Source organism: Chelonia mydas, chromosome 12 (assembly GCF_015237465.2).
Source record: "Chelonia mydas isolate rCheMyd1 chromosome 12, rCheMyd1.pri.v2, whole genome shotgun sequence".
Taxonomy (NCBI): domain Eukaryota; kingdom Metazoa; phylum Chordata; order Testudines; family Cheloniidae; genus Chelonia; species Chelonia mydas.
The window spans coordinates 29,981,935-30,004,247 of NC_051252.2; the positions used below are offsets into that span (position 1 = coordinate 29,981,935).

The 22,313-nt window shown below is 37.4% G+C and overlaps 1 protein-coding gene across 15 annotated transcripts in view; it reads left to right on the plus strand.

Annotated features, from left to right (window-relative positions):
- The window catches only part of WWOX (WW domain containing oxidoreductase), a 675,021-nt gene that overhangs the window by 167,619 nt on the left and 485,089 nt on the right, over window positions 1-22,313 (plus strand). For 12 of the 15 annotated variants that reach the window (XR_006285091.1, XR_005222210.2, XM_037877517.2 and 9 more), the window contains exons 7-8: window positions 6,055-6,240; window positions 10,211-10,475. Coding sequence is in view for 13 of the 15 variants with exons in the window: in XM_037877517.2 (XP_037733445.2) it covers window positions 6,055-6,240; window positions 10,211-10,475 (451 nt within the window). In the remaining 2 variants the exon portion in view is untranslated. Of the gene's footprint in view, window positions 1-6,054; window positions 6,241-10,210; window positions 10,476-10,951; window positions 11,231-14,940; window positions 18,113-18,151; window positions 18,799-22,313 lie in introns of those variants that run through there. The other 3 variants (XM_037877516.2, XM_037877521.2, XM_043525935.1) reach the window with 3 other exon arrangements.

Sequence of the window (22,313 nt, forward strand, 5' to 3'; positions counted from 1 at the left end):
TTGCTGATCAACAGTTTTAAAATGCTTCAAAGAGGTACAGCAGGATGAAAGTGGATGTATTTCTCCTGTCTGTGGATAAGAGGAGATCATCCATCTGGGCTACAGGTGCTGTCTGTGTAGCTTGCCTTGCAGTGAAGCCTGTCTGACAGGCAACTGGAATACAGGAATCTGACAGATGGCATTGGAGGCTATTTTTTGCTGTCTTCTCAATCAGCTTCCTTAGGAAAGGGAAGTCAGACATTAAGCAGTAGTTTATGAAAACACCATCATCAAGCAATGGTTTCTTTAGTACCGGTCAGACTATTCCATGTTTTAAGATGGTTAATAGATACCCTCATTGAGACTCTGTTAGTGGGAGCCTGGGTGTTCTCTGCTGTCCCACCATGTAAGAAAGACTAATATCAGAGTCACAACTGGTGGCTCAGATTGCCTTCATTATTACCATGACTTCTGTTTGCGTAAATGGGCTGAATTTCAAAAAGATGAGCATTGCTGTAGGCTTAGTTTGGTTCTAGTCTTAGCCTTATGGGCCACAGGGAACAATAAGCTATCTTGGATGTGGGTGAACTTTCTGTGAAATAAGATGCTTTTTCACAGCAAGAGGTGCCAAGTTTCCGGGGTTTATTGGAACAAGTCTCGGTTTAAAGTTATGTGACAGAAAAGTTCTGTGGGTTGTGACTTTGCTTCCTCTACAGCAGAGGTGAAGTCCCATCTCTCTGCATCCATTTGTGGCTGTGACATAGGTCTACAGTTGCTTATGGGGCTTAGGGGATATGGCAAAGCCTTTTCTGTTGAATTTCTGTATAATTCCAAACAGTATGAACTTTTCAAATCACTTGAGAAGTGCCCCAGATGGTGTGACATTCTGCTTCATGGGAAGATTTGAGAATTATTCCCTTTGCATAAAGTTCTAGTTAACTGTTTCATTGTGTTTTAAATGGGAGAACACCAAAGCCAAAAACTGCATTGACATTTTGGTGTTTGTTTAACCTCCTAATGCATGGGTACGTTTGTTGGAAAATATTATTCTTCCATTTGCAAATCTCCAGTAATTAATCCCCTTGAAAGTAGCTACTGCTACAGGGCCAGTTCACAAGCCTGTTGACAGATCATAGTTTTGCATCATATGCTAACAAATTGATTGTTAAATTCCATAACTAATTGATTTATAGAGATGACTTAATTTCCATATCTCATTCATTTATTAACATATTCCGTATATTTTCAAACAGTGCACAGTTTCTATTTGGATTACTTTATTTCTTCTAATAGTAGATTCAGCAAAGCACATATGATCTGAATAACTTGTCCAAGTGCAAGAGTTAGTAACTTGTCATGGATATGTGCAGTGCAGAAGACTGGAGATATTTTCAAGGCATTAATAGAAAAAATACCCTTGCTAATCAGAGCACTTTTTACAGTACCAAATTCTAATTACTCATCAGCATAGAGAGGTTTTTTTACAATCACAGTACTGCTTGCAGTTAAAACATTACATTCTTGGATCTGCTTTGCTGGGGATGGTAAGAAACAGTGACATTGTACTGTGGTAGAGCAGCTTATGTGCTGGTCCCAATACATACTTAAATTGTAATGGTAGAATGCATTAGCTCAGTTGGTGCAGTGTAAGTCACTAGCTGAAGACATTTTAAGGAGACATAAGGGTAAATTTTCAAAACACTGTACAAGGTTTTAGCTGTATGGTGCTTACAGAAATGTCAAATAGGAGTCATACAGTTAAAGAGAGCTGCCTCATAATGTTAACACTAGGCATAAACATAACAGAAAATCCTGCCTTGCTGCTGACTTTTTTTGTTGCTATTTACCTGTACCTTTAATGAATAATAGTAGCAGGCTGCTTTAAATGCAGAAGATTATTGTACAGGGGTCATAAGCAAGGCTAATGGAGACTGCCCCAGTTTCTTAATAAACTGGTGAAATCAAGGTCATAGTCCTGCTATCCACTAAAACTATTTCAGTCATAAAGCAAGGCTTTAGTATCAGATGTGTGGTGTGAATTGTCATGTAGCCTGAACATTCAGATACTGCACAATGAGATGTTCAGTGATAAAAAGCGCTGCACCTTGGAAACTAGAATCTGCCCTTGGTGGCTGAAATTCATGATCGTATGAGGGCTGTTACATGGCTAATGTGAAATAAGTAGGTGGTCTTTGTTCAGTTCTTATTGGCTAGGTGTCCACATCACAAAAAAACTACCATCACACTTGACACTTATTGGCCCCTTGTTATCACAAGAGAGACCAGTGACTTAATGGACTTGGATCCTGAACTATCCTCTCAATCCAAAAAGTGGTCCTTTTAGAACAGAAATGAGGCTGTAGCCATCTCTGCTAATGCTGCCCTCTGGGTAAAGAGGACTTCATTTTCCAGGACTGTAAGTCTTGCATCATTTACAAACACTAAAATTAACAAAAAATAAAAATAGTCTGCTAGTAACCGTTTAGCTAGGGGATTTGATTAAAGTGTTTCTATTTTTTATTATTTGTATATTTTTGTACAGATAAAACTAATTCTTGTGATAGAATACTGCAGAGATTCATAATTTTAGCGACTCTTGAATCTTAATTACTTTTAGTAAAAAAAAAACTTTTAGTAAAAGATGTTATTTCAAAAATAAAAAAACCTCATTAAAAAGGGGCAGAAGTAATTCTCTCTTTTTATAAAACTCAATTAAATGCCTTTAGAATTAAAAATTCACAGTATTTTATAGTTTTATATTCTGGAATCGTGTTTTTAATTAATTGAGCTGACAGGTTTAGGTACAGGGTACATATTTTGCCTCTGGTAGTTATTGTATAATTAGCATTAATGAAGGATATTAAAATGTGGTTAGGTAGAGTATAGTCCAGGTTCATATGTGGGCTCATTCTGTCTTATTGTGTTCTCTTACATCAGATTGTGTCGTTTTATGCGGTGTTCATTTGCCTTATAAATTTAAAGGCCAACTGAAAGTAACAATAAGGGATATTCTTTTTATTGTCATTGGTATATTGAGAATTCACAATGCAGTGTCTTGTCATAAAGTCATTGCCAAGTACCAACTACAAAATTTATATTAATATACCTCACAAAGTAGCTTTTTATTTTTGAGGAAAAAAGATGTCTTGTATCTAGGACACTAATTCATAAATTAAATCATCAGATAAATATGAAAAAGTGAGATAATGCATATTCACAATGTAAGCAGAAACTAAATTAAGCACTGTCCCTTGATTTTTATATGCTGAAGATCTGCAAAAATTAATGAAAGTTGGTTAATGGTGTATCTATGATAAATGTACACTAGGCTAACCTCTGCCCCTTGTCCCCAGCAGGTGCATACTAGAAAGGGAGTGTGTATGTCGAGATGTTTAACAGGCCATCCACTGCATTAAATAGAGGTTTGGGGTGCCTGACAGGGGAGAGACATGGGTGTGGCCAGTGAGTCCATGGTTAGATAGCTGGAAGGGACAGTAGCCTTTATAAGGGAAGCACAATAAGCACGGGAAAAACTATAGACTATGAGTTGGAGTAGTGGTGCTCCTGAGCAGTTTTGTGGGTGCTCTACACTCTGGGAGGGAGACCCTTCACTCTGACACTGATGAAACTCCTCTGTGTCATATCAGCCAACTTGCAGTTAGTGGCAAATGACAGGGTTTGATTCACTGCCTATTAGTAATTCCAAATGGTTAAAAGTGCCTTGTGTAAATCAAACCTACAATTATGAAAGAACTGCATGAAGATCAATAATTTTTAATAGTTAAGTGCTTAGTGTTTCCTGTTTAGTTTTTATTTGTACATTTCAATGGATTTTTTGCATATCTCTTTTGTGACCTGCTTTCCTGTCTTTCACTTAGTCAGGATGTGTGTGTACATCTGAGGGCAGCATTTGACCTGTAATATAGATCTACATATTTCAAGATGAGGGAACTTTGAGTCAATAGCAGACGCATACCGGTGACATACCATGGTTTCCACTGTTTACATACTGCAGCACAGTTCTAAATAGTATTATACTGCTGTCTAAAAAGACATGTATATAGCTTATCTGCAAATGCATTTTTACAGAAGTGTCACATAAACTTTCTGAGGCGATACAGAGGCATCTAACACTTCATAAGATGCATTCTCTGAAGGCTTGTGACTCTGTATTCCTTTTGGCAAGCACAACATGCACCCTCATTTTTTTGTGAGTTCAAAATAAACTGACGACAGAAATGAATACTGGCATTGCATATGACTGTTGTGCAGTTGCAATTCAGGAGTGGGGCAAATTATGCCTACAAAAGGAAGGTTGCCCTTTTGAAAATATGGTCTTATGTTTCTGTGAAGGTACTCCGGGTTGGTCATCCTTTGTTCCTTCCATCTATTCCTACTGTGTGGAGTGGGTTTGCACAGGTGAAACACAGGCAGACTTTGACCCAGGATGCTTGAACAGAAACATAGAGCCACATTTTCTAAAATGCAGCCTCCCTTTCGCATACTTCGAATATCCACAATTTATTTTGCAAGTGTAAAATGTGGGAGCAAATTTAATGGGAAGGTTGCACCTGCCAAAAAAAAAAAAGCAGAAGCTCCGCCCATTAGAAAATAGAAAAGGAGTACTAGTGGCACCTTAGAGACTAACCAATTTATTTGAGCATAAGTGAGCTCAGATGAAGTGAGCTGTAGCTCATGAAAGCTTATGCTCAAATAAATTGGTTAGTCTCTAAGGTGCCACTAGTACTCCTTTTCTTTTTGCGAATACAGACTAACACGGCTGCTACTCTGAAACCTGCCATTAGAAAATGTACTTCAGAAAGCTTCCACATGTTTCAATATTCTCCTCTAAAGGTTTCTGTGAAGTTTCTGCAAGAATGAACCTAAAGATAAAAATAAGGGACTGTTGACTACTGATCAGGCATCATTACATTACTATTTCAGAACTGTGCCATAGTGAACTGTTTCTGGGTTTCTAGTTGAAATTTATTTTTAACTAAAGGGTTTATCTATCTATCTATCTATCTATCTATCTATCCTCATTGATGATAACATTCTCAGTATTATCATTTTTAACGGATGTCTGTCACCCCTTTTTTTAATTTCCCCAAAAGTCTTTTAGATAATTAGGCTGTTAATGAAGATGGGACTTTCAACAGTGCCTAAAAGGTGCTCAGTGCCTAATTACGTTAGGCTTGTTTGGAAATCCAAGTCTTAATTTTTGACATTTCTCACAGGATTGTCTCTGTAGAACCCCAATACTGGGACGCATGTGCCCTGCTGCTGCAGCCTTGGAACCACCCAGAAAAGTGGTGATTGTTGGCTTGCGCACTTGTCCTCTCATGGTACATAAGTAAGCATGGCCCACAGACATCCTATCAGCAGGCAGTGGGTAGTTGAAACAGAAGACAAACGAACCATTCTTCTGTTTCCCCTATACTTGTTCTTTGTTCTATTTTAAATTATACATTTTGGGGTTGGTTAGCTGTTTGTAAAAATTAGAGCTTTTTTTTTTGGCTTGACTTTGCCTATTTGGCAGTTAAATACGTGACATAGCTGACAGATAAAAAGTTGGGTTTTAAAAGGTGTCAGGTCTGCAGCACTTAAATGTCCATAATGTCTGTGCATGAAGGTGACTTGCGTGGAGACTGCTCAGCTTGTGTAATCTTTACTCTTTGGGCACATTAAGACCAAGAATATGGGGTAGAATTCCTACGGTTAGAGGAATTATGTCTTGCAGATTGAGCCTGTCCCCTACTTTGGAGGTTTAATGTTATCTAGAGTAGAATATCTGGAGGATCTGTTGAATGTATCTGTGCATGTCCACTATTTTTCTGTCCATTCCAAACCTTTGTGTTGATGGTGGACCTGGAGATGCAAAGTATTTGAGCTCCAGTTGTTCAGTTACCTTTGTTTTGTTCCTTTGTTTGTTTGTTTTTTCCAGTGGACGTTCTGAAATGATAAGAAGAGAAATCACAACAACAGTACATTTAATTACATCTAATTCTTTGTACTTTTTTATTTACTTGATTTGATTTGATTTTTTAATGTCAGCATATCTTGTTGATTATTCAGGCCGCTTCATGTGCTGATCTGCAATGCTGCTGTTTTTGCTGCTCCATGGTCCTTGACAGAAGATGACCTAGAGGCCACCTTCCAGGTGAATCACTTGGGGCATTTTTACCTTGTCCAACTTCTTGAAGACATTCTACGCCGCTCATCTCCAGCAAGAGTTGTGATGGTTTCATCAGAATCACACAGGTTGGTTAAAATCAGAATATGTTCTTGATTTAGCTCTGATTGGCCCTTTCTGCAATCTTTGGGATGAAACCACCGCAGTGGAAATACCAAACTTTAAAATAAAAATACCAATCCTAAAGTGCTTACTCTTGCTTGAGCAATTCTTTTTGAAGTCAGTAGGATTACTCCTATACAGGATCTGTCCCTGAGATTCTATGTGCATACAAGTTTCATAATACTGCATAGGTTGGTCTTGGTCACTCTTTGTATGAATGCAGATTTTTCACTGCACTGCAGGCCACTCATTGATTTTTGCTAGGAGATGGAATAATAATTGATTAAATCTGAATGGCATGACCTTTATTGATTTGTCATTCAACAACTTCAACATCTTACCAAGAAGAATGTGCAGTTATTCTGGCAGGAGAAACAATGCAATTAAAGACTGCTAGATGAAATCCAATTGTTTTATAATGAGAAATTAGGGAATTCAATGCAGACATTAGCTGTATAATTGTAGGAAGGGAAGTTTGTTAGTTAGTCTATATTAGAAATCTGGCTGTGCCTCTTTTGGTTAAATTTTCAATTAAGGTATCAGATGGCACTTCTCTCCGATTACCTTTAGGAGTACAATTTGGCAAAAAGCACAGTATGAAATTTCAGACATGTTTGCAATGATTTTAGAACATTTTTAATAACTGAAGAGAAGGAAGTTTTTAAAAAGACAACAGTTACTACCTGAAGTAGATTATGGCCCAGATTTTAAAGGTAGTTAGCTGTTGCAACATTAAATGCAGCAATGCCTAATTGATTTAGACACCTAAATCTCTCTTTCAAAAGAGATTTAGGCAATAAGGAGTCTAAATCCCACCTATAGTCAATGGTATTTTGGTGCAGCAATGTTTCTAAATACCTTTAAAAATCTGGGCCTCAGGGCCCAATTCTGAATTCTTTCTGCATCCAAAGCACATGCTGGCTTCAGATTTAGTTCAGAATGTGCAGGGATTGCAGGATTATTAGGCCCATGATGGGCCTGCTTTAAAACATTATTGTTGATTTCTATTTCACTTTTTTGCATGGTGTGCAAGAGATTTAGCAAAGCAAGAGGGGAAATGTGCAACTACTTTATTTATTTATTTCTGCACTGTTTTAAGAGACCCAGAATGAAGCTTATTTTTTTAATCATGTTTCCATAGAATGTAACCCTGGAGATCCAGTAGAGAGAGACCAGCCAAGGGTCAGGCTGAAATCTTTATCACTTCCAAACAGAGAGGCTTATGGTATAAATGACACACGGAAGATAGATTTACTTTTACCATTTTAAATTTATGATGGCTGAAATGAAAGGAAGCAATAGAAAATGCCGGTAATAATCCTCCCTGGTGTTAAAAGACATGAAACATCTAGTAATTAGGTGGTAACAAAATCTGGACATCCTTATCTTTGCAAATCACACCAGGTTTGTGAAAGCAAGTCGCAGAGTCCTGTTAGGAGTGAGGGAGGCTACTGTGGGGCAGGCAAGATATCTCTAGAAATAAATCTGCCAGCTCCAATCACTTGCCAGATGTGGAGGGCACAATGGGATATATATAAATGAGCTGTTGTTTAATGGCAGATTATGTTGAATTGTCAGCTGCTTGTTTCCCTTTGTATGCTTGTATCTCAAATAGTATTTTAAATGACATCTTTGGGTTTTTTTCCCCTTAAGTGCTATGTGGAACTAGAGCTCATATCTTTATACAGCTTTATCTTTGTTTTGAAAAATAAGATTATTTTAAAGTGCTCGTTGCTAACTGAATGAGATGAGCCAAGTTTTAGGAAACCTATCAAAAAATAAGTCGCTGTGCATGTCAAAATATAATTACTAATCCAACCTATTGCTTTTCTATTTTAGGGATTCATTTCTTGTGTCTTAAATCATATTTAAACATTTAAAATAATCGTTAAATGGCTGTTTTTTCTAGCTGTTCAGTGACAATAAGCTGATGAGGAGGGCTAGTTTAGAGAGCAGGTCTTAATACTGGTAGTACTTTCTAACTTACTTGAGAACGCTGAGCCTTAAACCGTGTTGTAAAATGGAAGTGTTGGTATCTAATTACTTCCATAAACCGTGGCTGAATCTTTTTGTTGGAATCAAGACTCCCTGTTAGGGGGAAAATAAAGTCCTATGTTTGCAGAAATTATTATGCTAGACTGCTCTGAGGCAAAACATTTATTTGCCTCTCTGGTCCTTTGCTCTATTTTATTTACTTATCTGGATTCAGTGCAAATGAATTGAGTTTAAAGTCATTTTATATGTAGTTTAAGTACATCGTACGAAAATAAGAATAATAAGTAGATTGACTTTCTTCCTATCTTTATTTGTTTATAATTAATTTGATTGTCCAACAAGGTGAATGGAGTTGCTGACGTAAGACTGACTCACAGGATTGGGCTGAAAACGTGTCACTACATTACTATTGTGTTGGTGACAGACACAAAACACTGTATTTGTATAATGACAGGTTTCAGAGTAGCAGCCGTGTTAGTCTGTATCCGCAAAAAGAAAAGGAGGACACAAGTCCTCCTTTTCTTTTTGTATTTGTATAGTATACTTTGGTGTTTTAGACAGCTACTAAAGGCTTGATTAGCAAAGTCTGCCACCCTTATTCATGTTGAGTAATAATTTACTCCTGGATTAGCACCATTGATTTCAGAATTGTGCCCTAAATGAATGTGAAAATTATGAAAGAGGCATTTTATTACCTGAGATCAAATGAGGGACTGATTCTGAAAGGGACAAAGCATTGTCAGCTCCTATTGACTTTGGAACCTTGTAGGCTTTTTATTTGTGTATTTTACTGTTATTGCCCCGACATAAGTTTAAAAAACCCCAGCAAACACAAACAAACCAGTCAATCGCTTAATTTGGAATGTATAATGCCAAATCAGGAAAGGCATTTTAAAATATTTTTATAATGTACACCACGATTATGTTTGTCCCTCATTTCCCCAGCTGATTCTGAAAGCTCTACATATTGAAGTGAGTTTGCTAGATAACACCCTTTTTTTGTTTTTAAAGCAGCACTCTTGTGTGGAGCATAGTTTTGCAAATACCAGTGATATTTATTTCTCAGCACTAATATTTACTGGTAATTTAATAAACTAAAAATGTAAGGATGGATAGAGAACTATCTAGAAAGTAATGTTTTTATGCAAGTGTCTTTAGTAAATTCACTATTTTGTTATTATTAAAAAAAGAGAGAACCAAACAAACAGCTGGTGTTTAATGACTCTGTCAGACCCAATTAAAAAACATCAACTAGTTACTTTGATTTGTGTTCAATCATGTCATGGGTATACTTAAAAACATTATAGTCTGCCAGAACTCATTTTGGCTTTGTTTACATTTATCTTTTAACATATAAGACTATTGATGGCAAGTTACCAAGGTTATAACCACTTTATAATCATCAATTTTTAATCTAAAAAGAGTCTAAGAGGCAGCAAGAGTCATCTGTAGTTACTTGGACACTTAAACTAAAATATGCAGTACTTGAGCATTAGATTAAAATAATCTAGGAAAAAATGGTTAAGAACGAACACTGTATTACTCTTCTTTGAAAAGCAGAAATCTTTTATTCTAAATTATTTAAATGTATGTTAATCATGTGAGTCTTCAAAAACAAAATTAAAAAGCTGGTTTTATTCCTGTTGCAAAAGAATGTAGTTCATATAGTACAAACTATGGCTTTTAAATAACCTATCTTTTGCTTCTGATGTGAATTTATTTAATAATTTTACTCCCATATAACATTAAGTTGTTTTTGAGGACCACAAGCAATTTCTTTTAGATTTTAAGAAACTGCTAAGCAAGTTGCATGTTGGTTGCAGTCCAAATTCTGCTGTCATTTGCAGGAGCACAACCTTTGTGACTTCCAAGGAGTTGTTCTGTTTTAAATGAGAGCAGAATTTGGCCCAGAATGTCTAAAGCACGTGCACTGTTTTTTAGATTTTCAGAAATTAAAGATTCCTCAGGAAAGCTTGACTTCAGCCTGCTTTCTCCATCTAAGAAAGAGTTCTGGGCTGTCGTGGCCTACAACCGTTCCAAGCTTTGCAATATATTGTTCTCCAATGAGCTAAACCGCCACCTTTCTCCCCACGGGGTGACTTCTAATGCAGTGCATCCTGGAAATATGATCTACTCATCCATTCATCGCAACTGGTGGGTGTATACCCTGCTGTTTACCTTGGCTCGGCCTTTCACCAAATCCATGGTAAGTGAATGCCTTGCAGCATTTTACACATCTTCAGTTTTTAAATCATGGGACTGGAGTTATAAAAATCCAGATGTACATATTTGCTTTAACCTTTTGCCTCTTTTTAATGCAAGCACGGTTTTAATGGTGATCATGCTGTCAAGCCTGTGAGCTGTAGTAAAGGGTCCTAAAACCATTTCAGATGAACTTTGTCAATCTAAAGTAATACATAGAATGTTGGAATGCCTGATTTCCATTGCCCTGTTAATGGGTAGCCGCACATATTAGGGGTGGAATGCTGTGGGGTTAGTGATGTGCTTCAATACACATTTAAAGAATTTAAAAAGTTGTTTTGAATTTTCAATTAAGTGCATGCTCAGGTACATTTGGTTTGTAAATAGATGAATATGTAGGTGCTGTGATTAAAGAACCTTGCTAATGGCATCATTGATAGCTGAAGGAAAGCACTTTCAGTGTACACCCTTCTTTTTCAGAGGCTTATAGCTTCCTGGTGAATATCATCTTCCTTATCCTTATTCTTAATCCAAAGGCAGTGATTTCCTTGGGGTTTTTTTTGTTTTTTTTTTAACCAGGAGTGTGGGGGGAGGTGTGGGAGAGTGAGTGTGTGTGTGTGTGCGTGCTATCAACAGGTAGAATTCCACAAGGCCATTTTTTAAATATCTGAGCATGGAAAATATATTGACTGTTAAGACATTTTCAAACACGTCTTTTTGTGTTGGGATAACCCTCGAAGTTGCCTGAATTTAAAACATACCACTCAATGGAGAGAAGACCCTTGGATTTATTCGAAGAAATTTGTTGAGAGATAAAGTTGTAAGTACCCAATGCATGGGGTGTGGCCAGGGATTTGCCATTTGAGGAGCTAGATAGCCAATATAGTAGTCTCAGGTTCCTCCTGCCCCCAAAAGTCACTGATCTATCATTTTACAGAACAGTTTCTGCAGCCTTTTTACATATTTTCAGACAAACTATATTACAAATGGATTAATAATTACAATATTTCAGTAGCCCCCCCATAGAATGATGAGTTAGCTAACAGAACCTCATGGCTTGAAAGGATTAAAAGTAACACATTAAAAATGGGTCTACTTACTGTTTGATTCCCTACAATGGGCCCTTTCCAATGCACACTGAGGTCGATGGGAGTCTTGACATTGACTCTAGTGAACGTTGGATTGGGTCCATTATGCAAAGAAGGTGAACTAGGGCTTTCGTGCCTACCACTAGCATTCTTCTTTATTAAGAGATTACAGTGCTGTCAAATGGGGGTGTTAACCCCTCTTCCTCCAGTTCCTCACCTCAGCTATTTCTAAACTATCCAGATTGGTTTGTTGGGCTCAGGATGACTTTAACTTTGCTGAGAATTGCCTGCTTTTGAACCTTATTGACTGTGTCTCATCATTTACTCACTGAGAGGGAACGATATTCCCAAAGAGGAAAAAAATGGCTCCATCCTGTTTGAGACCGAGCATTTGGGGTGTGGAAAGAAGGTATCTGTACCCATACTGAGTCGAGCCTATCTTGGTAGTTGTTCAGCCCCATCTTGGGCCCTCTCACAATAGACAAAGTGATGGATGCCAGTGGTTGTGAGGTTGCACAACTCATTGTCTCTCTGAGCCAGTGAAACAGACAAACTGAATTATTTTCATTTGAAAAGAAGCAGGGAAGGAGAGGACAGGAGTGGGGTATCATCCCTGAGTAGCTCCATCAATAATATTACCCCCAGTAGTTTGTCAGATTAATGGCTGAGTCACATGCTGAATCTGTGTAATTATGTACAAGAAAGGGTCCTGATTGCATGTTCACTTAGTCCAGTTTTGCAGTGGTGTAGTTCCATTGTCTTAAATGGCGTTCATCCTAATTTACATAGGTGCAAGTAATAGAGAATCAGGCCCAAAACATATAAAAGCATTTTCTCTATAAGTGGCCTGTAGGCCAAAATTCCAGAGATATCTCCAACAGTAGGGCCAGATTCCAAGTGATGCCTAAACCCAGCCTTCACTTGGGACAACAGAACTGAGCATACGCCTGCTCTCACAGTTTGGCATACTAACAGTTGCACAGGCAATCTGAATAGTCTCTCAGTTCTGTGTGCAGGTTGCAGAATTTGTATGTGCAAAACACGTGTTCCAGTGGGGTTGGTCCATGAACACTATCAGCTGTTGAGGCAGGTGTTAGAATCCTTCAACCACACATGCGGTAGTCAGTATATCAAAATTATGCATGTACACGTGAGCTTGTTGCACAAAATCCAGTCCCTGGAGCATCTGCTAAGATAGGGTAAATGTCCTTCTTATCCACAAGCGTTACTAGAGTATGGTTGGTGTGTCAGGTAACGGTATCAGTTTACAGAAAAAAGATGCAGCTCCTGGGATCTGTTATGAATATAACAGTTTTATTTACTTTGATGCATCTTCTTTGATGAGCCCTTTGTATTTGTGTTTTGTTTGTGTGGCTCAGATAAACTCATCCTTTTCTATTTTAAATTGTAAAATGCTAATTAGGTCATTTCAGGAATTATTTTATCATTGTATCACTTCTTTTGATAATAATCTCATATGATATGATGGTATCTGTTTGTTTATGGCTGGTGTGTAAAAGAGAGTTAGAGATCAGCATTGACTAGACAACCATCCCTAAAGCAAGCCATATTGCTTCAATCAGTTCTTTGTGTGTGTTTCTTTGAATCAACTGAGGCTTTACAGGTGCTATTGTGATGGTCCTGGATGAGGGCAGATCTCATTATTACAGCTTAGTGTGACAAATCCTGCCTGAAACCTCATGGGTGCTACCACTGCCAAAGTTGGTATCAGAACCTGGGGACCCACAGAAAATGTGCATCCCTTTCACAGTGTGCAGCCCAGCTATGCTGTACTCCTAGTTAAGACATAGGGAGGGATTTTTTGTTGTAGAAATTAAATGTTGCCCCTAGAAGTATGCTCTACTCCTTACCCACATTGAGAGTTTGTGTTAGGACCTCACAGTTTACTCCTCCTGTCACTAAGCTGGAGTAGGCTTTCTGGAGCAGCTCCACTTTCACTCTATGGTTTGGATACAGGAGTCTTCTCCCCATTCCTATTGCAGATGTCCCCAGAGCCTAGACTTGTGTTTTGGACTGGGTACTGCGTTTGTCTGAGTTTGAGGCTGCAGTTACTATGGGCACAGACCATATGTTCATAGTTTGTTGCATATGTGTAACATCAAAAATGGTTAGGACAGTGAGGCCCTGATCCTGACTGGGGCCTTTTGATGCTATTACAATAGAAACAGTTAATAATAATCATTTTTCATTTTATCTCACAAAACAAGGGTTTAGTAGAGAAGCACGGAGAATGGTGGATAACATGGTAGGGTTCAAAGGCCAAACTTTTTGGAAACCTAGTCTTTAAATTTTCACATCTAGTGTATCCACAATAATACATTCCTCCAATTTGCTAAACTGGTTACTGCTAATTACTGAGAGCTTTTCGTTTTCATTTTTGTCACATTTATTTTTGTGATAATGACCTAATGGCATTTTTAAATTGTCTACTTAAATTACACTTCTTATAAATTATACCAGCTTACCAGCTGGTCAGATGTTTCATTTTGATTCCAAATAGTGGGCAAAGGTATATCTTGTGTGTTTTTAAAAATGCCCCTTTTTTTTAGTGGTTAAGTTCATAAATGTGGTGTTGCTCCAATCTGAATGATTCCTTCAGAGATGAATGTTGCCACATACTGTATATCTCCATTCTTGAGAGAGGTCATGCAGCCTCTTGCATGTGGCAATGAGAATATTCTGCACGACAGAATTTAGTACAAGGAAACATTGCCTATAGGCCTCTAGTTTTAGCTGATTCCCTGAAGCATTGAAGAGAAGTGTTCTAATATAAACCTTTCTTTATTTGCTGTTACTTGCTGTGACTATAGTGACTTTAGTTACAGTAATTAGGCCACTCTTCATGGAGTCAGGCTATTTTAAGTGCCTGTTTTAAGCAATAGTGTTACAGATGTCTAACTATACTACTGGATATTCTTAAGTAACTTTCTTAAACTTACTCTTTCTTTGAAATCTTAGGCTTTTGCCCATATACCATTTTAATTATTGCTGTAAATAGATTATCATACTGAAAGTAATGCGACTCCACCCCATCCAAGCCTCTTTTATGGCTGCCTACCGTGGAGTAATGAGTGATATACTGTATCAGTGCTGGTCATAGTGATTCACAGGAAGTTTGCAGGTGTTCTGCTGCTGAAACTTGTTAACATGGTGATTCCAACAGATGTTTATACTATTTAGACTAGTGAAAATTGAACTTGGATTCTTTCCCCCTACCCCCACCCCCTACTTTTCCCAAACCAAGACATATTGAAATTAGTTAAAACGGATGTCCATGCTTGTTTTTTTTTTTTGTGGCAGATAGTAATAGCAGCAGCAGCTCTGTCCTGTTTTGTTTATTTACTGCTTCTGTTATTGCAGCCAGCAGAGGCCATAATCAGGACCAGGTCCCTATTTTGCTTGACATTATACAATCGTACAGTAAAAGGTAGGCCTTGCCTTGGAGAGCTTACAGTCTACTTCAAGACAAACTGCAACAAGTGGATGTTACAAAAAAACAAATGGAAGTATTGGAGAAGGGATTTTGAAGGTAACAGTGGTAGAAAATACATGGTTACATAGACTAGGTATGTGTCCAGCTGGCTTGATCTATGTCTTTAAAAAATAAATTATAAAACAAAAATATACACAAGGTTATTAAGTTGACTTTAAAATGACATGGCTAAATAGTCTCTCATGTTTTTAATTAATGTAAATCTGTCATTCAAAACCCTTTCTGACTTTTTGCTAGACACATGTACAATTAAAATTCAATACATTTATCATAAGATTTAAACTTTGATACAGAATATATTAACTAGTGTCACCACGTATGATCTTGTCAGTGTACAGTGGCATATAAAAAAGGAAGCACAGTGCTATTATCACACTCTTGCTATACTCTTACATAGAACCAAATATTTTTGTTGGCAGGTAATAGAGAAGAAAGAATATCATGTGTTAGGGTTTCAAGAGCTTAACAGATGTTTCAGTGAACTACATTTTCAAATCCTTTTACATGAAAAAAGGTATAGAATTTGTAGAAGTTCTGAGATGATTGGGTTACGTTTCCTGTTGCAATGCAAAGCCAGCCATTGTAGTAGAGTTTTAACAGATGTGCTACTCCCTTTTTAATGGATGGGAATAAAAGACTGGTCTTTTGCAGAGTTATAAATTATAGCTAGAAAAGCACAAGATGTCAATGTCTTAACCTCACCTAGCCATAGCAGGGTAATTCTGCCCTTGAATAACCTGCCAGAGATTTATAGTTTCAAAATTTTTAAATTTCTAAGAGGTCAATAGATGTACAGCCTATGTTTTTTCTTGGAAAATATTAACATTTTAGAATGGTGATTTCACGATTAAATTATGTGCTATGGAGAAATATAAGGAATGCATTTTAGTTACAACCACATCTCAGATCTGGACATCAGAAGTGTAGATGAGGCATCAAATGTTTTGGTTTCATGTCTGATACTACCTCAAGGCTTTCATTCAAATATTACGCGTTTAGTTTATTCGATAATTTGTGCAAAGAATTTAAAATTTCTGTTTGTGTTGCTTAGTTGGCACTCTTGCCCCAAGCTGAAAGATCCTGAGTTCAAATGTCAGATAATGATATGAAGCTTTAATGTTTCCATGGCTTCTTTTAAAGAATCTGGGATAATATTTATATTCTGGTCAACATTCCCTCTTAAAATAAATAGAATTTATTGTTCAAAGGTCTGTGTGGCTGTTGTTAATTTCATGTTGGCTGCCCTGAATTACTGAACAATTAGGCCCAAATTCTGCCCTGAAATATGGATATAAAATCTCAAGACAAGTCATTGCATGAGAGGGGTGTTTGCCAGACTAGTATTTGGCCATTAGTAGCTGTATAGCTCATGACTGAAAAGCACGTTGAGATGTCTTGAGTATGAAGAACAGTAGGTAATTCCTTTTGAAAAGAACAATACACCTTAGAGTCTGACCTTAGCATTATTTCCTGCTGAGTCCTTAGTTTACGAACATGATGTTAGAGGGGAAAGGGAGTAAAGCTGGACTGAGGACCTATGGGGGATTAGCACTGATGTAAAGCTGCAGGTTGTGTGGTTCCTTTTGAAGAGAACACGTAGGAGTCTGTATTTTTTTTTTTTTTTTACATAATTGCATTAAACGTAAACAGGAACTAAATGTTGAACTGTAGATTCCAGCTCACCAGCTGACAGGGTGGCGGTGGCTGTATCTCCACTCACAGGATAACTTTTGTCCAGTTGTAACCCTTACTAAATGCAAATGGATTTGTTTACCTGCCTGCATAATAGTAATAGCTACCCAGCACACAGGGTAGATGGAACCTGTAGAGCTCAAACTGTGGAGGGGAAAGAAAGAAGGCTAGTGCAGGGGAGTGTTCTGATCTGAGAGTACTGGGATGAGGGAGGAGGCAGGGATCCGAGGTGGATCATCTCTCAAGCATAGAGACACAATTTCTCTCTCCATTTAAAATTTCTGGACACTACTAATAAGCCAAAGTACAATTTAAGTTAAAGAAAAGCTATGTGTATTTGATTTCTATTTTTTTAAATATAAAGTAGTGAAACTTACAGAAAATTTGGGTTTAAAACCAATGCATTTCCTGCTGACTTTAATGGGAAAAGAGTTTCTTGCTGGCCTGAGTTTTATTTATTTATGTGATTATTTATACATACTACTTCTGTGTTAGAAATAAGATGGCATGGTCTGTGCAGTAGTCTCAAACATCAACAGCCTGTGAAAAATTAAAACTTGAAGTGGTAGTTCCAAAATAAAATTTAATATGCGTGCTGTTAAAGGTACACCTACATGTTTGGGAACTAAGTATCCTACATGTCTGAGAGTTAAGTTCTACTCTTTTCCATTAAAATAAGAGTAATACACAGTATAGGGGAGCAAATGCTCTCCCTGCCCTATCCCTCTACCATAAGAATGGAGGGCCTTGATGGAAACAGAGCCAGTTCGGTTCCACTGCACACGGGGGCAGGGATAGATTCCAGAAGCCTGCCTGTGTGCCATGCAACTCAGCTCTGCAGCAGAGTCTAAATGTGTGGGTGTTGAACAGTCCAGCAGATCCATCACTTCTGCCTACCGAGGAATGCATGGCAACCATGAGAGCATCTACAGCCCAGACGTTTCAGTCTCTTCTGTAAAGCAGCTCTGCTGCTGTTGGATGTCCTCAGGGAGATGTTTCCTTTCACTCTCTTCCTCCCAAGATCCTGGGGAACTCTAAAGTGCCCAGCCCAGCTTCTTGGACTTTGAGCTGGGGGCAGCAGTTGGCCCATAATGGTTGTACTCTAAATAATTATACTATATCTTGAAACTGAGTAGCATATTTTCAGCATTTCACCCTGGAAAAGCCTCCTTATATGAAACAGCTATATATTTGTGGAATGCCTGCATGCACTTCAGTAACTTTCCATAATAAGGTTTAAATTTCCCATGTTGCAACTTCATATTCAGCCCAACAGCCCACCTGCTCTTCTGTTGCCTCCTCTTAATCTGAGATTTGTAGATGATTGCCCTCAGAGGTTAATCAGCACAAGGGAATATTGATTATTATTTTCTTTTGTTACTTCAGGTTTTCAAATCAGCCAGAAACAAAGCTCCTGACTGAGCAGCAGCCTCTTCCCTTCCCCCAAAGAAAAACCTTTGTGGGTTTAAGGTGTATTAAAAATGAAATAATGAGCATTTAACAAAGATTTTCAAAGTAATCCTTTTTATTTTCACGTTCTGATATGATTTATCTGTAACTTCTTTCTTGTCTGAAATTCCCAGACTCCATGTCTTTTCACAGTTTGCTCAATTATTTACTTGCTTTCCAGTTCTAATATCTGTCTTTTGGTCTCCTCACCCTTCAAGATTTCATCTGTCTTTCTTTTGTTCTTCATTCTCTCTCTTTTGCTCATCTTTATCCCCATATCTCAGCTGTGGCTACATTGACATGGCCTTGTCAGATCTCTTAAGTAGCATTGGTCTGATCAGTGTGTGAATGGGAGGCCTTCAAGGAAGGAAAGAATCTGGGGAGCACAGTTGTATTTAGGTGCTCAGGTACCATACTGATGGGCATAGCAACCTGAATAAAACAGAATTTATTATTCACCCATTTTGCTTTGTTCATACTCACTTTTGGTCTTTGGACGTCACCACGGTATGTTATTTACAAAGAGTTTGCCATGCCCTTGCTACATTGTTGCCAGAATGTTTCTTTTACTAAAACATTGAAATTTTGTATTGTTTGCTATGAAAGTTGATATTCCACTGTGAAAATTAGGAAACCAACAATATAGTAGTTTTCCTTGCAGACAAAAGGCAGAAATCCAGAACTCTGAGTTGTAGGGGAATCCTTAATTTATATTTGCAGTGATAAATATAATGTATATTTACTAATGCTTTGCAATTCAATTAAATTAAAATATTTTTATTCTGATTTTAACCTTTCTCTATATCAACCATTACCTTTTACTTTAATATTACATGGAGACATGGAGGTAGAAGACAAAGTTCTCAGGGCCATCAGTGTCTTCTACTGGGCAAGCATAGGAAATTAATTAGGATTAGGGCTGTCAAGCGATTACAAAAAATAATCACGATTAATTGCACTGTTAAATAATTATAAAATACTATTTAAACATTTTTGGATGCTTTCTACATTTTCAAATATATTGATTTCAATTACAACACAGAATACAAAGTGTACAGTGCTCCCTTTATATTTATTTTTGATTACAAATATTTGCACTATAAAAAACCAAATAGTATTTTTCAATCCACCTCATAAAAGTACTGTAGTGCAATCTTTTTATCCTGAAACTTGAATTTACAAATATAGAATTATGTAAAAAAAAGAAAAACTGCATTCAAAAATAAAACAATGTAAAACTTTGGAGCCTAAAAATCTACTCAGTCCTACTTAAGCCAATTGTTCAGACAAACAAGTTTGGTTACAATTTACAGGAGATAATGCTGCCCGCTTCTTGTTTGCAATGTCACTTGAAAATGAAACTAGGCGTTCGCATGGCACTGTTGTAGCTGGGGTCTCAAGCTATTTACATGCCAGATGCACTAATGATTCATATGTCCCTTCATCTTCACCATTTCATAGGATATGTGTCTATGCTGGTGATGGGTTCGATAACAACAAAAGCAGAACGGACTGATGCATGTTCATTTTCATCATCTGAGTCAGATGCCACCAGCAGAAGATTGATTTTCTTTTTTGATGGTTCGGGTTCTGTAGTTTCCACATCAGAGTCTTGCTCTTTTAAGACTTCTGAAAGAATGCTCAATGCCTCATCCCTTTCAGATTTTGGACGGCACTTCAGTTTCTTAAATCTTGAGTCGAGTACTGTAGCTATTTTTAGAAGTCTCACATTGGTACCTTCTTTGTGTTTTGTCAAATCTACAGTAAAAGTGTTCTTAAAACGAACATGTGCTGGGTCATCATCCAAGACTGCTGTAACATGAAATATATATGGCAGAATGCAGGTAAAACAGAACAGGAGACATACAATTCTTTCCCAAGGAGTTCAGTTACAAATCTAATTAGTGCATTATTTTTTTAACGAGCATCATCAGCATGGAAGCATGTCCTCTGGAAAGGTGGCTGAAGCATGAAGGGCATATGAATGTCTAGCATACCTGGCACGTAAATACCTGGGAACGCCTGTTCTCACTTTCATGTGACACTGTAAATAAGAAGCAGGCAGCAGTATCTCCCATAAATGTAAACAAACTCATTTGTGTTAACGATTGGTTGAAGAAGAAGTAGGACTGAGTGGACTTGTAGCATCTAAAGTTTTACATTGTTTTGTTTTTTAGTGCAGTTATGAAACAAAAAAAATCTACATTTTTAAGTTACACTTTCACGATAAAGCAATTGCACTACAGTACTTGTATGAGGTGAATTGAAAAATACTATTGTTTATAATTTTTATAGTGCAAATATTTGTAATAAAATAGTAATATAAAGTGAGCACTGTACACTTTGTATTCTGTGTTGTAATAGAAATCCATATATTTGAAAATGTAGAAAAACATCCAAAATATTTAATAAATTTCAATTGGTATTCGATTGTTTAACAGTGCAATTAATCGTGATTAATTTTTTTAATCATGATTTTTTTTAAAGTTAATCACATGAGTTAACTGTGATTAATCGACGGCCCTAATTAGGATATGCCCATCTGCCCATTAGGATGTTCCATTGCCACTCTATTTTCTAGTCCATAGTGAAAATCCTCATATATCATACATCTTTGCAGAAGAAGATAAAAACAGAAAGAATGTAAGACATGGGAAGTGTTGTGTTAGTCAAAGATGTGTCCACTCCTGCAAATAGCAGGTGCTGTGTATATACCCACAGGACACAGTTCTAAGGGAATCTGGTACATAGACCAAAAATGTGCTAAACACAAAAGGTTACAGGATTGTAATGGTCAATAAAGCAAAGGGAAGGGATCGCCATTCTTTTGATGAAAGGTCACATCTTAAAACCAAATAAAGCCAGGTAATTCCAACAATCCCAAGGCTGTCTTGGTGCTCAGCCTTCCAGATACAGCCAACTCTTTCAGACCAGAAATGGGTTAATACTCCGCACACATAAAGAGACTTTAATCACTCCCAGGTCAAGCCTGAACAGGAGGTACTGCTGGGTTTTACTGAAAAATTTGTATATGAAATATTCCTTTGTCTCCCAACCAAACAGATTGGGAGAGTGAGACCATCTTGCCCAAATTTTAAACTAGTGCTGTTTTGGGGCCTCCTACAAAGATTACTTGTTATCCAGCCCACTGAAATAAAATTTATCATATTAAGTTAACTAGTCACATCACTCCCTCCCTTAAAAAATAGTAGAATCAATATTCTCACTGCACACAAGAATAGCACATTCTTTAGGGCAACAGCCAAATACCGGGTTATTACTGAAACTGAAATGTCACTTATCAAAATGACACTATCCCATATATTAAAGCTTCCTTTAGTAATAGTTAGGGGCAGGACGGCCCAGTCTCGCATGGCATTTCTTTGTATCTGCTCCGTGATTCAATGACAGAGCCAGTCTGGTCAGACACTCTGTTGTTAAAAAGGTTTTGCCTAATCACATGGCTGTCATACTTTGCACTCTTCCCCTGAAGAGCAGTGGCAACTCAGCTACTCTTAATGGACAGAGAAGTGGGCAGACAAATATATTACATAAACACAGGGATTGCTATCTATTTCTTTACAATATTGTCTTTGCAAATAGATAATGTTACAGTAGTATTCTCGATATTCTTTACGCTTACTGGAGAGAATACCTAAGGAATACTGGGTGAAATTTGGACCTCATTAAAGTCAAGGGGAGTTTTGCCCACCCATTCTCCTCTTCCCCACCATTCTGACTGGTTCAAAATATGTTCTGCTCTATTAAAATTAGTTCTGTTATTTTATCACAGTGTTCCACTGCTAAGGATATAGTTAGAAGCAACTTAGCTCAGTTTTTGCTTACATGAAAAGGGAAATAATAAAATATTTCTTTTGTGCAGCTTACGTTAAATCAGGATTAATCAACAGGGGTTTCTTGGCAGGCAGTGAGACACTTAGCTGAAGCATGTGAAATGCCTGAAAAAAGGTGGGAATAACAATGCAAGGGAAAACATGCACTGCAAACCTTTTGATTTATTTATGGCATATGTGAGTTGTACAAACCAGTGAAATAAATTAAATATACATGCTTGGTTCTTTCAGTGCCTTCTAGGCAA